Source organism: Schistocerca americana, chromosome 3, assembly GCF_021461395.2.
Source record: "Schistocerca americana isolate TAMUIC-IGC-003095 chromosome 3, iqSchAmer2.1, whole genome shotgun sequence".
In the NCBI taxonomy this organism is placed as follows: domain Eukaryota; kingdom Metazoa; phylum Arthropoda; class Insecta; order Orthoptera; family Acrididae; genus Schistocerca; species Schistocerca americana.
The window spans coordinates 687,171,266-687,183,955 of NC_060121.1; the positions used below are offsets into that span (position 1 = coordinate 687,171,266).

The window sequence follows — 12,690 nt, forward strand, 5'->3', positions numbered from 1 at the left end:
ATAAGGGCGGCCAGCATCAAAACAGTCAAAATACTAATGACCTTTAAAAAAATCTTGACTCATTTATAAAGTATAAATTAAAAATGAAAACTGCACAACCAGCCAGAAGAATTGTTTTCAACCATTTAGACACAGAAGAGCTTGACACATAGAATGTAAGCTCATGAATTTGTAGGAAGTCTGATATAAACACAAGTCTAAAGATGAGTGTACTACATTTCAATTGCAAAAAGATAATAGTCTTTTATAATTTACGCCAGTGGTAGTGAACCAGGTCACCTAGTGCCCACTAGTGGGTTTTCCAGCTTTCACAGTTGACAGATGGTGGTAGAAGTTTTAAAAACATTTTCATTAGGTTTTCTTACAATCTTGTCATAAACTATTTGGTAAATTCTTAACTTGCTGTAACTCTGGTTTTATAAACTTTATAAAGATACGTCACTATGGTACTCTATAAAACATTATTATTGTGGAACTAGTGGGCAGTTAGAAAATTTTACTACTAACAGAGATACAAAAGTGGACAGTAGGTAAAAAAGGTTGACTACCCTGATTTACAGTGTATACATGTTGATTACCAGATGAAAAAGTTACCTTAATAAATCCTTTCTTTGCTGCAGCCTGTTTGGCACTTTTTGTTAGATCACCCAAGGTACTCTTTCCAACATATGTCAAATCCTCAAATGTATTCTTGCTGACACCAGCTGCAGTCTTACTGGCTTCCAGAGCTGTCTTAGATGCTTCTTGGACGGATTTTGAAGCCTCTTCAGCTGCTTTTTTGGCCTGGATAGTAAACTGCATATACACATACACAAACATCATGAGAATGGAATATAAAACAACAATGCTGCTAATAATTTTATTTCTACACTTTAATAAACATTCTGTACATTTTAAGATCTACTTGTACAACATCTCACTGGGAAATTAAATATGTGTCACCTTGTTATTCACATCCTAGTCATTTAAAACACAAATTTTGTTTTGATGTGTCCACATCTATATTTACATTGCACTGTACAATCACTTACAGTGTGTGGTGGAGAGTTCTTCTGGTACCACTATTAAGGAACCTCCCCTTCCCTGATACATTTGTGAATGATGCATGGGTGGAATGACTACCTGTGGTGCACAACACCCCTCTTCTTGTGTCTCCTACTGGAGTTCACTGAGCATCCCCATAATGCTCATTAAACAATCCCTTGCAAAAACATGGATATTCAAGAAGTGTTCTGTAAGCCACTTCTTTAGTGGATGAATTAAATTTCCATATGATTCCTCTAGCAAATCTCAGCCTGGTATCTTATTTTCCTGCAATTAGTTTTATATGATCATTCCACTTTACATCACTATGGACGAAGTAGGCTACTCCTGAAATCATCTTTCCATTAGACAAATTCAGCCCATTGTATCTGATAGGTAGTCCTGAAGCAAGTCACAAATCCAGTCCTACATTTAGTAAGCTCTTAATTTGTTCACTAAATGACAGTGTGGAACTGCAATGGATGCCTTCTTAAAGTAGAGGAACACGGCATCAACATGGGCAGCCCTATCTATGGCACCCCGGCTCTCAAGGGCAATCAGATACTGAGATTAAATCTGAAAGCCTTCTTTTTGTGGAATCCATGTTGATTTTTATAAAGGGGATTTCTGTTCTCTAAAAACATCATAATGCATGACCATGAAACTCCTTCCATAATTCTACAACAGACAGGGTTCAGCAAATTGAGCTTATATAATTATGTACATCAGTCCAAAGACCCTTCTTGGAAATCGGAATGAGTAGTGTTGCCAAATACTTGGCAGTCGACTTTGTTGCAACAATCTATGATAAAGTCCTGTTAGGAAAGTAGCAAGTTTTTTTAGCACAAAACCTGTAGAATCCTGTAGGTATCTTATACATCTCAGATGCCTTGCCACAGTTTAGTGATTTTAGGTGACTTTCTGTTCCATAATCACATACCTCAATATCTTCCATTTTAGAACTTGTGTGTTGAGTGAAAGGAGTAACCATATTATGATATAAAATAGTAAAATAATTTTAGAACACCAAATTCAGTATTTCACCCTCCTATCATCTTGCATTTTGGAGACAGTATAGCACTAAGAAACTGAATGTATGGTTTCTATCTGTTTAAGTAAGACAAAAACTGCAAAATTTTATTTGCAAATGAATGGAAAGCTTCTTGCATTGATCTCCTTAAGCTCATATTTTTTATGTTCAGCTTATGTTTTTCAGTTATGCTTTGACTTCGGTTAAATTTGTGATGAATCTCTCTTTGTTCATGGTTACTGAACCACAGGGGTCTTTCTCACCCCTCAACTTTGCTTGGTACATACTGGTAAAACATGTATTGCACACTGATTCTGTATTTTATTATTTTACACTATACTGCACTCTTATATTCCGTACTGAGTGTGTTATTTCTATCTGCACTATGGAGAAAAATGAGGTTAATTTCACTCAATGCTTAAAATGACTTTATGGTTGGGTGATATCACACAAACTCTCTTCAGACACTTTCTGTTTCTGTTGACATTGGCCTCCTTCTACATTATGAAAAGCTATTGTTAGCAAGAGCACAAAACTACAGTTTCTGTAAAAAATGTGGTGTAAACCCAATTCACTTTTCCAAATGTTACAAGAGGAACCTCAGACAACTTACAAAACTGGGTCTAGGGCAGTTGCAAAATTGTTACACAGTTCTCTTTGTGTTTAAAAAAATTTTTCAGAGCAAATTTATTCCAATTATCAACAATTACAAGTAATTTGCTTTCATTGTTGTCAAAAATATTAACAAACTTCTGATACTTTTAACTTTTTATCATATTTTCAATGTTTTTCATGCTGTCCAACAAGTCCTCTCTGATCAGAGGTGCTAGTTGACATTTCCATAACTCTTCCCATTTCCTAAGTTTCACCAGTCCTTCTCCTTAACTCCTCTTTCTTTTCCTACAACCCTTCTTTCAGAACAAGGAGCCACTGGCTCCAAAAGTTGCATGTTTCCACATCTTTTATGTGTTTTCTCCAGCTGGCATTTGGTGAGTATAATTTTTATTTATTCATATTATATTTCAATCACATTAAACTGATAACAAAATGTTAATGAGTATATCATAGAGACTGAGAATCAATTACTGTTGTTTCTTTTTTACAAAAACAAATTATTCATCAAAATCAATATGTTAGTTAAATTCAGAAACCAAAAGGTCATAATATGCTTAGGGGTAGGCTCCAAATCTTCCAGAAAATTATCAGTGAGACATATGAAATCATAAAACATAATGAGAACTTTAAGTACTAATGGGGGATGATAAATCATATCCAACCACAAAAAACGAAATAACCAAAGAACCTTCTAAGCAATAGCATATATACAACTATAGACAAAATTGAAAGCACATACTCAATAAACTGCTATGCTCAAATAATGGGAATTATAGGAGTAATCAACCACTATATTTTTACCCATATGAGAGAATGTTAAAGTGATTTATCTAAATAGAAAATAGCTTTCAAAGGTTTTCATACAATGAGTTCAATACCCCCCCCCCCCTTTCCAGAATTTAGTATTACTTTTATTTCAACTTATAGGACAACAAGATTAGCAACAACTGAACATTTCCTATAGACCAATTCTGTCATCTGGTAGATTACTTCACTAAAAGCTCAAAATAGTAACTGATTACAACATCAATTCCATAAATGAAATGATACAACTCAGATGTCCTCAACCAAAAGTTTTGTTTGAATACTATACTGCTTTACAAGGTATTGTTGTATTTGAGGTGGTATGTTTCTGCCTTCCTGTGACTTTCAAAGTGATTTACCTGCCCAGTTATAGGAGGAACAATAGTTTACTGTAGACTCCCAACTATAGTGCAACTTGCTATTGTTCACATACATATCATTGCCAGAGGTAAAATAAGAGATAAAAGACAGAAAGAAATTATATGACTGACTGGGGGTAGAATCCAGAATATAGCAATGTATTCAAATTCTTTGCTTTAATGACCATGAAATATTATTTTAAATTAAATTTCTTTTAATCCTTCTCATAGTAAATGCTCAATCTGAAACCTGTACTAATAATATTATAACCAGTTATCTGTCTTAAGATGAGAGTAAATTCTTTTTTTGTTTAGGGGTTTACAATTATTCAATACTGCTGTCTGAAATTCCAGAAGTATCTCAAGTGGTGACAATTTTGGCATGTTCTTACACTTGTGGGAATGTTCTATAAAACCTTTCTATCTAAAACCTATTCTGAGAAAATGACAAGTATATTAAAATATGCTGCTTGACAAAAAAAAGTTAAGCATCCAGAATGGAAAGAGAAATCTAAATAAATTTTCACAGTTTGACAGATTATGTGATGTTATTTCAATGACTACAAATTACAGTCAAATTTACAGAGAACTTAGCAGCATGAGATCACTTGTGATGTTATAAACCTCCTCCATCCTGGATTCACACACGATACTAGCACTGGGACAGAGTTGATGTTCAAACTGATCCCACACATGTTCTATTGGGGACTGACCTATGGGTCTTGCTGGCAATGAAATACCTCAATATGACGCAAACAGTTCATAGAGACCTAACACGAGGATGCAGGATGTCAGTGACATACCGATGCACTGTCAAGAGTTTTCTCAATCATTACCAGCTGTGACCTGATGTCATATCCAATGGCTCCCTGCCTCATGACATCATAAGTAACACCACTATGTCTCTCCAAAACATTAGAAGAAAATAGGTCCTCTTCCCAGGTTGCGGATTATTCACCAATGATGGTCATTCATGGTAGTGTAGAACTGACATTCATTGTTGAACACAATACAATCAGCAGTTCATGATTCCCTGATATGGCTTCACTCCAAAAAAAAGCTGTTTGTGTTGTAGTGTTAATGGCAATCTACGCATGGAATAGTAATTCCATTATACGGCTGCTGCTATTCTCAAACAACTGTGTGGGATGACCCAAAACGTTGCAGGGAGTCCATTGCTTGTTCTCAGATGGTGCACATAGATATCAAATGCTTGGTGCACAATATGGATATCTCCCTTTGTTATGTTCAAATGCAGTCAACCACAACCTTGATGACAAGTATGCCTTCCCTCAGGTTCCCATGCAATTCAACATGGGGCCACTGTCACATCTGAATGCCCCACAGATCTGCATACTGGATAATTCGACCAGTTGGCTGAATGGAGACCCACAATGACGCCCCTTTCAAACTCTTCAGGTGCTGATAATGCTGTCTCACAAGAGTATGTAGCATCTCTATGTCCTTTGCAGTGATCACTCAATATCTGACACTATTTATGTCTGTTACATACCCTACCAGATCTGGTAATAACACTAAACATAAACAAACCTAATGCACTCTGGTGGCCTTTCTATCTGTCACAGATAACTGCAGCTCTAATCCTTTACATACTTGCTGATGGTGTGTATGTGTAGGATGTTACATTGATATCTGACCGTGTCTTTTGAGTGCTTCACTTTTTTTAATCAGGCAGTGTATCTCATCCAACACACAAAATCTCTAGTGCTAAAACAGACAGACTTTAGTTATAAGGCTTTGTTTCTGGAATAATTTTGGTAGGCTTTAGTACCAAATGTGGGAGAAATTTCCACTCTTCAAAATACACCCTTCCAGCTCAAATCCAATATAAAAACTTGTTCAAAGAATAGAGTACTGACTCAATAGCTAAACAAAATAATTTCATTTCTGAATTTGTGTGAATGTTATCTGTAATTATTGTATTTTATGTTATTATGGAAAATGTAATTGATTTGCATTTTACCATACAGTAAATAATTTGTTGGCAAATCACCTTGCCTCACTCTGAAAATGGTTGGATGGTATTCAGCCGAAATATTAGAAGAAGAAGTCGAATTTATGTGGCTGCACACTGAAATTTTATGGACCAGTCTTTGTGCCGCAAAAATATGAAGATGCACAATTTGTTGGCAATTTCCTATGATACTCTATAAATAGGTGTAGTAAACAATGCCACTGTAGTTGTAATTACACATTCAACAGCAAACAGTCACATTGAGTCTCCTCCAAACAACATTCAGTTTCCTCCAAGCAGTCAGTCATAGCCATACGTTCAGTCATAACCAATTACTCATGGTTAAGCAAAGTGCTATGAAGACCATATATTAATATGTGTGGTTTTATTTGCCTGAGACTGCAGTCATGTGTGAGTTGCACTTGCGTGAGTGTGTGTGTGTGTGTGTGTGTGTGTGTGTGTGTGTGTGTGTGTGTGTGTGTGTGTGCGTGCGTGCGTGCATGCATGTGTGTACATTGTTGACAAAGCCTTAGTGGCTGAAAGCTTTCATTGTGAGAGTCTTTTTGTTGTGACTATCTGCAACTCAGCATCTTCACTATATGGTGAGTAGCAACTTTCCTTCTCACAATATTGTTATGTTAATATTGCCACTCGTAGAATTATGTCAGACTTAATATGAGTCTATATAAGTCCCTGGCTTATAAGTTTTTTTTATGAACACTGGTAAATGTGAAACTGCAATCTGATTGCCCTTTTAGAGTGGTTGATGAAATAAATGCATTGTAAAGTACTTCATGTATCTGCAGAGTTAATATGTTCATTGAAAATTCCTATTATCAAGCACTAATCAGTGATCAAGGCCGAAAGACCACTTCAAATGAAGCTAGCAGGTAATTAATGTTACATGCTGATAATGGATTTCCTCATGTGTCACATCAGTATTTAAGGAATGGTGCTGGACTGTATTATTCCAACTGATAAATATCATATGCCATTTCTTAATATTTATGCACCTTAATTTATATATGCTATTTGAATTATTGATCATCAGCTGTCAGCTTTTAACTTATCACAGTAATTCAAAACCCAATTACAGAAAGAAAATAATACTGTAATGAAACAATTGTGAGATGATTTTTTTCTCTTCTGCTTAACTGCAGACATTTTGCATGCAGTATCATCAATGTCCATTTTTAATCAGCTTACAATCATCATAAAGTAATGTATGGAAAATAAATTCAACCTATTTTAGCAGCAAAATATTTTTAAATGTCAATTCATTAGTTTTCTTACTGCCAAGCAAAATGCTTTCAAACTGAAGTTATTGCAGATATATCTAGAGAAAAGCTAAATTTAGGCTTGCATGCAAAAATCTTCTTTTCATTTGAAACTATCAGTGTAAAAGCAAAGAATTTCTGTATCAAAGATAATCATTTTGGGTATTAATAATTGCCAATATTGTTAATGATCCAGACAGTTCCCAATTGTATTAGTAAAGTACTGTACACAATTTTATCATTATGTTTTCACTATCTATAAAATAAAAACAAGCAGCAGCAAAAAATGTTATACATCTTCATGTTTCAGGGCATATAAGACGTTAATTAACTGCACAGTACTAAAGAAAAGGCTTCTTGCTTAACCAACATAAGGATACTGGTTCATATATGTCAATACAATTATACACTTCAAGGGAAATCTGGTTTCTGAATGTGTACTAAAGATTTTATTTGCGCTTTACGTGTATCTGAAGTTACAGTGACATAAAATTACAAAAATTGCTTCTGCCACTACAACAGAAAACAAAAGAAAAACTAATGTAACCAAATAAATGGTTAACTAACATCATTCATCAAATATTCTTTTTCTAGCTACTTGTGCACACTACCAGTATTCACTTGGAATATTATTGTGTTTGATAACTATATTAACTCCTCCTTCTAAGGAAATCATATAACTCACTACTGCCACTCAGATGGAATAATGATTCAGATGTGTGGCAGTGCTATTAAGCACATTCCATGATTGCTATAAAGTGAACCTTTGCATTGGAATTACATTACCTGTTCAAGAGGTGCAAATAAGCTTCCCTCTTCATGAGTTGCCTCATTGATTTTTTCTTTGGCTTGTAGTTTCAACTTCAGTGATCAAAAAATTAGAAGGCACCAGAAACAGAGAATGTGAAATACAAACAACTTCAGAATATTTGAGACACAGATCACATACTTCTTTAGCAGTATGTTAGAATACCAGTATAAGAAAACATAAAGTAAGATGAGAATTTCAGATACAAGTCTCATTGTTGTATTCATCTTTATTTAGGTCTACATACATTTACTTCAGTACATTACATGGACTATGAGGGGTAGTTATACAGTTTTCTATAATCTCAAAAAATAAAATTATATATACAATTTTTTGTTTGTTCGAAGGTATATATTTGCAGTCCTGGTACAGGGACGTCCCTGTGCCACAGCACTGTAGCAGACCACTTAAGGGGGCAAAACAAACTACCGGTGATGATTGGTAAAGAGGATTATCATGTTACGTATACTCGTTTTCTGTGTCTGACGAGGTCGCCGTGCTTGATAATTGGTGTATCATAATTGAAGAAATAGTGTAAAAAGTGAAGATAAGTCATGAATTAGTTTTCAACATCTTTCATGGCATACTGAACATCACAAAACTCTCATAAATTGTCACATCAACTTTCAACATGTTGCATGACATTTTGAAGATGACAGAGGTCACCACTCACTGTGTTCCACACTGGCTCACACATATTCAAAAAGCTTACCAAACTGAGGCAGCAGTGGAAATGTTGTAGCATTGTTGGGCCACATCAGATCATTTCTTTAGCTGCCAAAAGACAGATTTCTATAATCAAGGTCTCTGCCAAGTCATCTATCATTTGGAAAATTGTAAAACACTGATGGGAGAATAAGTGCAGAAGGAATAACACCATGGTAGCAGCTTGTTTTTTCGATGTGACAATTAAAACTTTATGACTACCCCTCATATATCAAGCATGTTATATTCAATAAATCTATGAGCACTGCCTAATGCTCCCTTTTAAACTTTCAACAATCTCTGGTTCTTTAATTTATACATGTTGTATCTTCTGAATATCCTATCTTTCTGCAATCTGTTCAGTTTTAATTGCAGTTCATAATCAATAAATTACAATCACAGTTCATATACGGGCTTGAAATGTTTTGTATTTAAAACCTAGTTTCCAAAAATCTTACCACTATAAATCTATGCAAGCCTTTCTGGTTTCTATTGGTCTCTTTCACATACACAACTTTCTTTCATGATTCTTTAACCAAATGCTATTGATGATGAAACTGCACTTTGTGCAGAATTCTAGTAGGAGGCTTCCCCTCCCATTCCTTTCTTCCAGTATCATGTTCTCCTACTATTTTTCTCTCACTTATTTTCCTCATTTAAATTTTCATCTCCCTTAACTATCAGAATAAATTATTTTATCTCATTAAACATTTTTCCAATTTCTTTGGCACCTGCAGAGCTAGTAGGCATACAAACTCGCACTACAGTGGCAGTTGTTGGTTTTGTATTTATCTTGGCTATGATAATGTGTTCACTATGTTGTCCATAGTACCTTCCTACTTTCTGAGTCATTATTAGACTCACTTCTTTTTGATAACCCTGTACTCATCTATCTGGACGTTCTGCACTTCCTGTCACAATATCTCTAGAATATTTTACTCAAGACAATACTATCATCATTAAACCATACAATAGACTGCATGTCATCAGGAAATATAACAGCTGTAGCTTTCCCTTGATTTCAACTGTCTGCAGTACTAGCACAGCAACACCATGTAGGCTAATGTTATAAGGTCAGACCAGTCAATTATCCAGACTGTTGCCCATACAGTTACTGAAAAGGGCACTGCCCTGTTAATCTAGCCTCTCTGCAAATAGCCTTCCTTTGCTGTTGCACCTAATGTATAGCTAGCTATTTGTATTGCTGAGGTACACAAGCTGCCCCACCACAGAAAGAACAATATTTCATGGAGGGAATTTTGGATACAACTTTCATTATACTATCACATGAGTCCCTAATCTTCCACTTTTTTTGATCACATGAGTTTCACAGTTTGGTACACTGAAATCTCCCCTAATACTATAGTGTGAACAAGAAATTCAAGGAAAACAATTTTCCAAAATTTTCACGAGCAAAACTCATTGATATCTTTTCACCCTGAAAATAAAACCCAGTTCTGAACTTCTCTTTTACTTTCTTCATCGCTTCTACAGTATACAGGTTAAACAGTATGGTAATGCTAGTGTAAGCTACTCTTCTTGCAAAACATTTCTCAGTGTGCCAACAGTCTGTGGAGAAAGACTGCAGAGCAAAAACATTCCTCTTGGGAACATTCGAAAGATGATCTGTAGAATCAAGGTATTATGTTGAACAAGTTTGTCCACCAGATGAAACTGGTGTGACTGAGTTTTATCCTTTATGGTGAAATCATTAACTATAACCCTGGTATGGAAACATCAATTCTGCCATGGGTATCACTGCATAAACCACTGTAAACACAGTTCCACATAAAATATATGAAAGTTGGTTTGTCTACTTAACAATATAACAACTCATGCACAAAGACTGGCTCATCATATTGGATTCTGGTGTTCCAAAGAGTATTATCCTGTTACTTCTTGCCTTGCACATACAACATGTACATAAAGCCTTCAGTGAGCAATACTGCAACAGCAAGGCCAGACTTTAATTAGAATGTGATCAAATTCCTTCAAGTTACAACAGAAAATAGGGTATATTGGACAGCAAATTCCTTCAAGTTACAACAGAAAATAGGGTATATTGGACAGCATCATGCATCATGTCCTTGACTGACTTTGGTTAGAAAATGTTGTCACAATTTGTATATGTCAGAAATGCAAACAACAAACCAACTGGATATCTTTAAGTATAATTTGCCTCCAATTTGCTATCCAAGATAGTTCATACTATATCTGATGCTTCAGCATCATTCAATGAAGTTCCTAATTATCTCCCCAAACTTATCATGGTATAAATCACCATGCTGTTCTAAAAATGTAGCTGTCTCAAAACCACATATTTTGCAACTGGATTGTAGCATGACTGACCCACACATGGTAGCTTGATCTATGGTAACATACTCAGACATCAGCAATGTGGAAATGATAAAACTGCTACTCACTACATAGAGAAGGCATAGAGTCACAGACAGCCACAACGAAAAAGAATACAAAAAACATTCAGATTTTGCACTACCTCTATCAGAAGTAAAAAACACACACACATTTGCACAACCACAACTAACACACACTGGCCACTGTTGTCTTGGACGCTAAGGACAAAATATAACTGTGTCTGAGGTGAGCAGCAATCTAGCTGGAATAGGCAGTGGGCATATGCAAGAGACATGGGGTGAGGAAGAGAAGGAACAGCAGAGCAGGTGTAGGGGAAAATGCTAGTGCTGCCTATAAAAGAGTACAGGAGCACAATGGGGACAGTATAAGGCTGCTACACGTAACTTTGGGAGGTTGTACTGCAGGAAGGGGAAGGGTGGGGGCCAGGAGACAAGTAAAGAAGGGGAAATGGGTACATAGATGCGCTGAAGGATACAAGGCATGTGTAGTAATGGAGTGGGAGCAGGAAAGGGGATAGACAATTGGAGGACAGGGACTAGTGAAGGTTGAACGAGGGGGGTGGGGGAGGGGGGTTACAGGAACGAAGGATATATGGCAAAGAGAGTTCCCAGCTGAGCAATACAGAAAAGCTGGTGTTGTCAGAATTATCCAGATACCACAGGTAACGACGCAGTCAATAAAGTGCAGCACACTATGTTGGGCTGCATTCTCAACAATTAGGTGGTCCATTTGTCTCCTGACCACAATTTGGAGGTGACCATTCATGAAAACAGACAGCTTGTTAGTAGTCATACCCATATAAAATGCAGCACAGTGATTGCAGCTAAGTTTGTAGACCACATGGCCACTTTCACAGGTGGCCTTGGCTTTGATGGTGTCAGAGATGCCTGTGACAGGAATGGAGTAGGTGATAGTCAGAAAATGTATGGGACAGACCTTGTATCTTACATCTACTGCAGAGATATGAGCCACATGACAAGGGATTGGGAGCAGGGGTGGATTAGGGATTGTCGCAGGTATGCACACATTGAGTGGGCAGTGAAATATCAGGATGTGGTAGGATGGTGGTGGTGGTGGTGGTTAGTGTTTAACGTCCCGTCGACAATGAGGTCATTAGAGACGGAGCGCAAGCATGGGGTAGGGAAGGATTGGGAAGGAAATCGGCCGAGCCCTTTCAAAGGAACCATCCCGGCATGTGCCTGAAATGATTTAGGGAAATCACGGAAAACCTAAAACAGGATGGCTGGAGACGGAATTGAACCGTCGTCCTCCCGAATGCGAGTCCAGTGTGCTAACCACTATGTGGTAGGAGTGAGTTGGATAGAGGGAAGGCTATTTCTCATTTCAGAGCATGATGAAAGGTATTCAAAGCTGCTCCATTTCAGGGTGACACTGAGTCACAAGAGAAATGCTTCTTGTGCCCAAACATTGGGCATGGGGAGGAAGGTATGTAGTTGGAGAGATCTGTTTCTGGACAAGAGTCAGAGAGTGATTTTGATTTGTGAAGGCCTCAGGAGATCCTTCCCATATTTAGAGGGATTGCTCATCAACACAGGTATAGTGACCACAGTTGGCTAATCTGTATGAAAGGTGGACCAGCTAGCTGCTGAGCATGCACCAACAATGATGCACTACTCTTTAATGAATGCTTTACAGCCTGTGCCATGGGGAGCCTTCTGACCAACACCAGATTTTTTTTCTGAATTGCATAGTTGTGA

General features: G+C 36.8%; 1 protein-coding gene across 1 annotated transcript in view; it reads right to left on the reverse strand.

The window, feature by feature from the left end:
* LOC124606313 (MAP kinase-activating death domain protein) overlaps nt 1-12,690 on the reverse strand; it is a 612,624-nt gene that overhangs the window by 374,287 nt on the left and 225,647 nt on the right. Inside the window, exons 20-22 of the mRNA XM_047138295.1 lie at nt 7,870-7,944; nt 549-795; nt 100-180 (exon numbers count right to left, since the gene is read on the reverse strand). Of these exons, the coding sequence (XP_046994251.1) occupies nt 100-180; nt 549-795; nt 7,870-7,944 (403 nt within the window). The remainder of the gene's footprint in view (nt 1-99; nt 181-548; nt 796-7,869; nt 7,945-12,690) is intronic.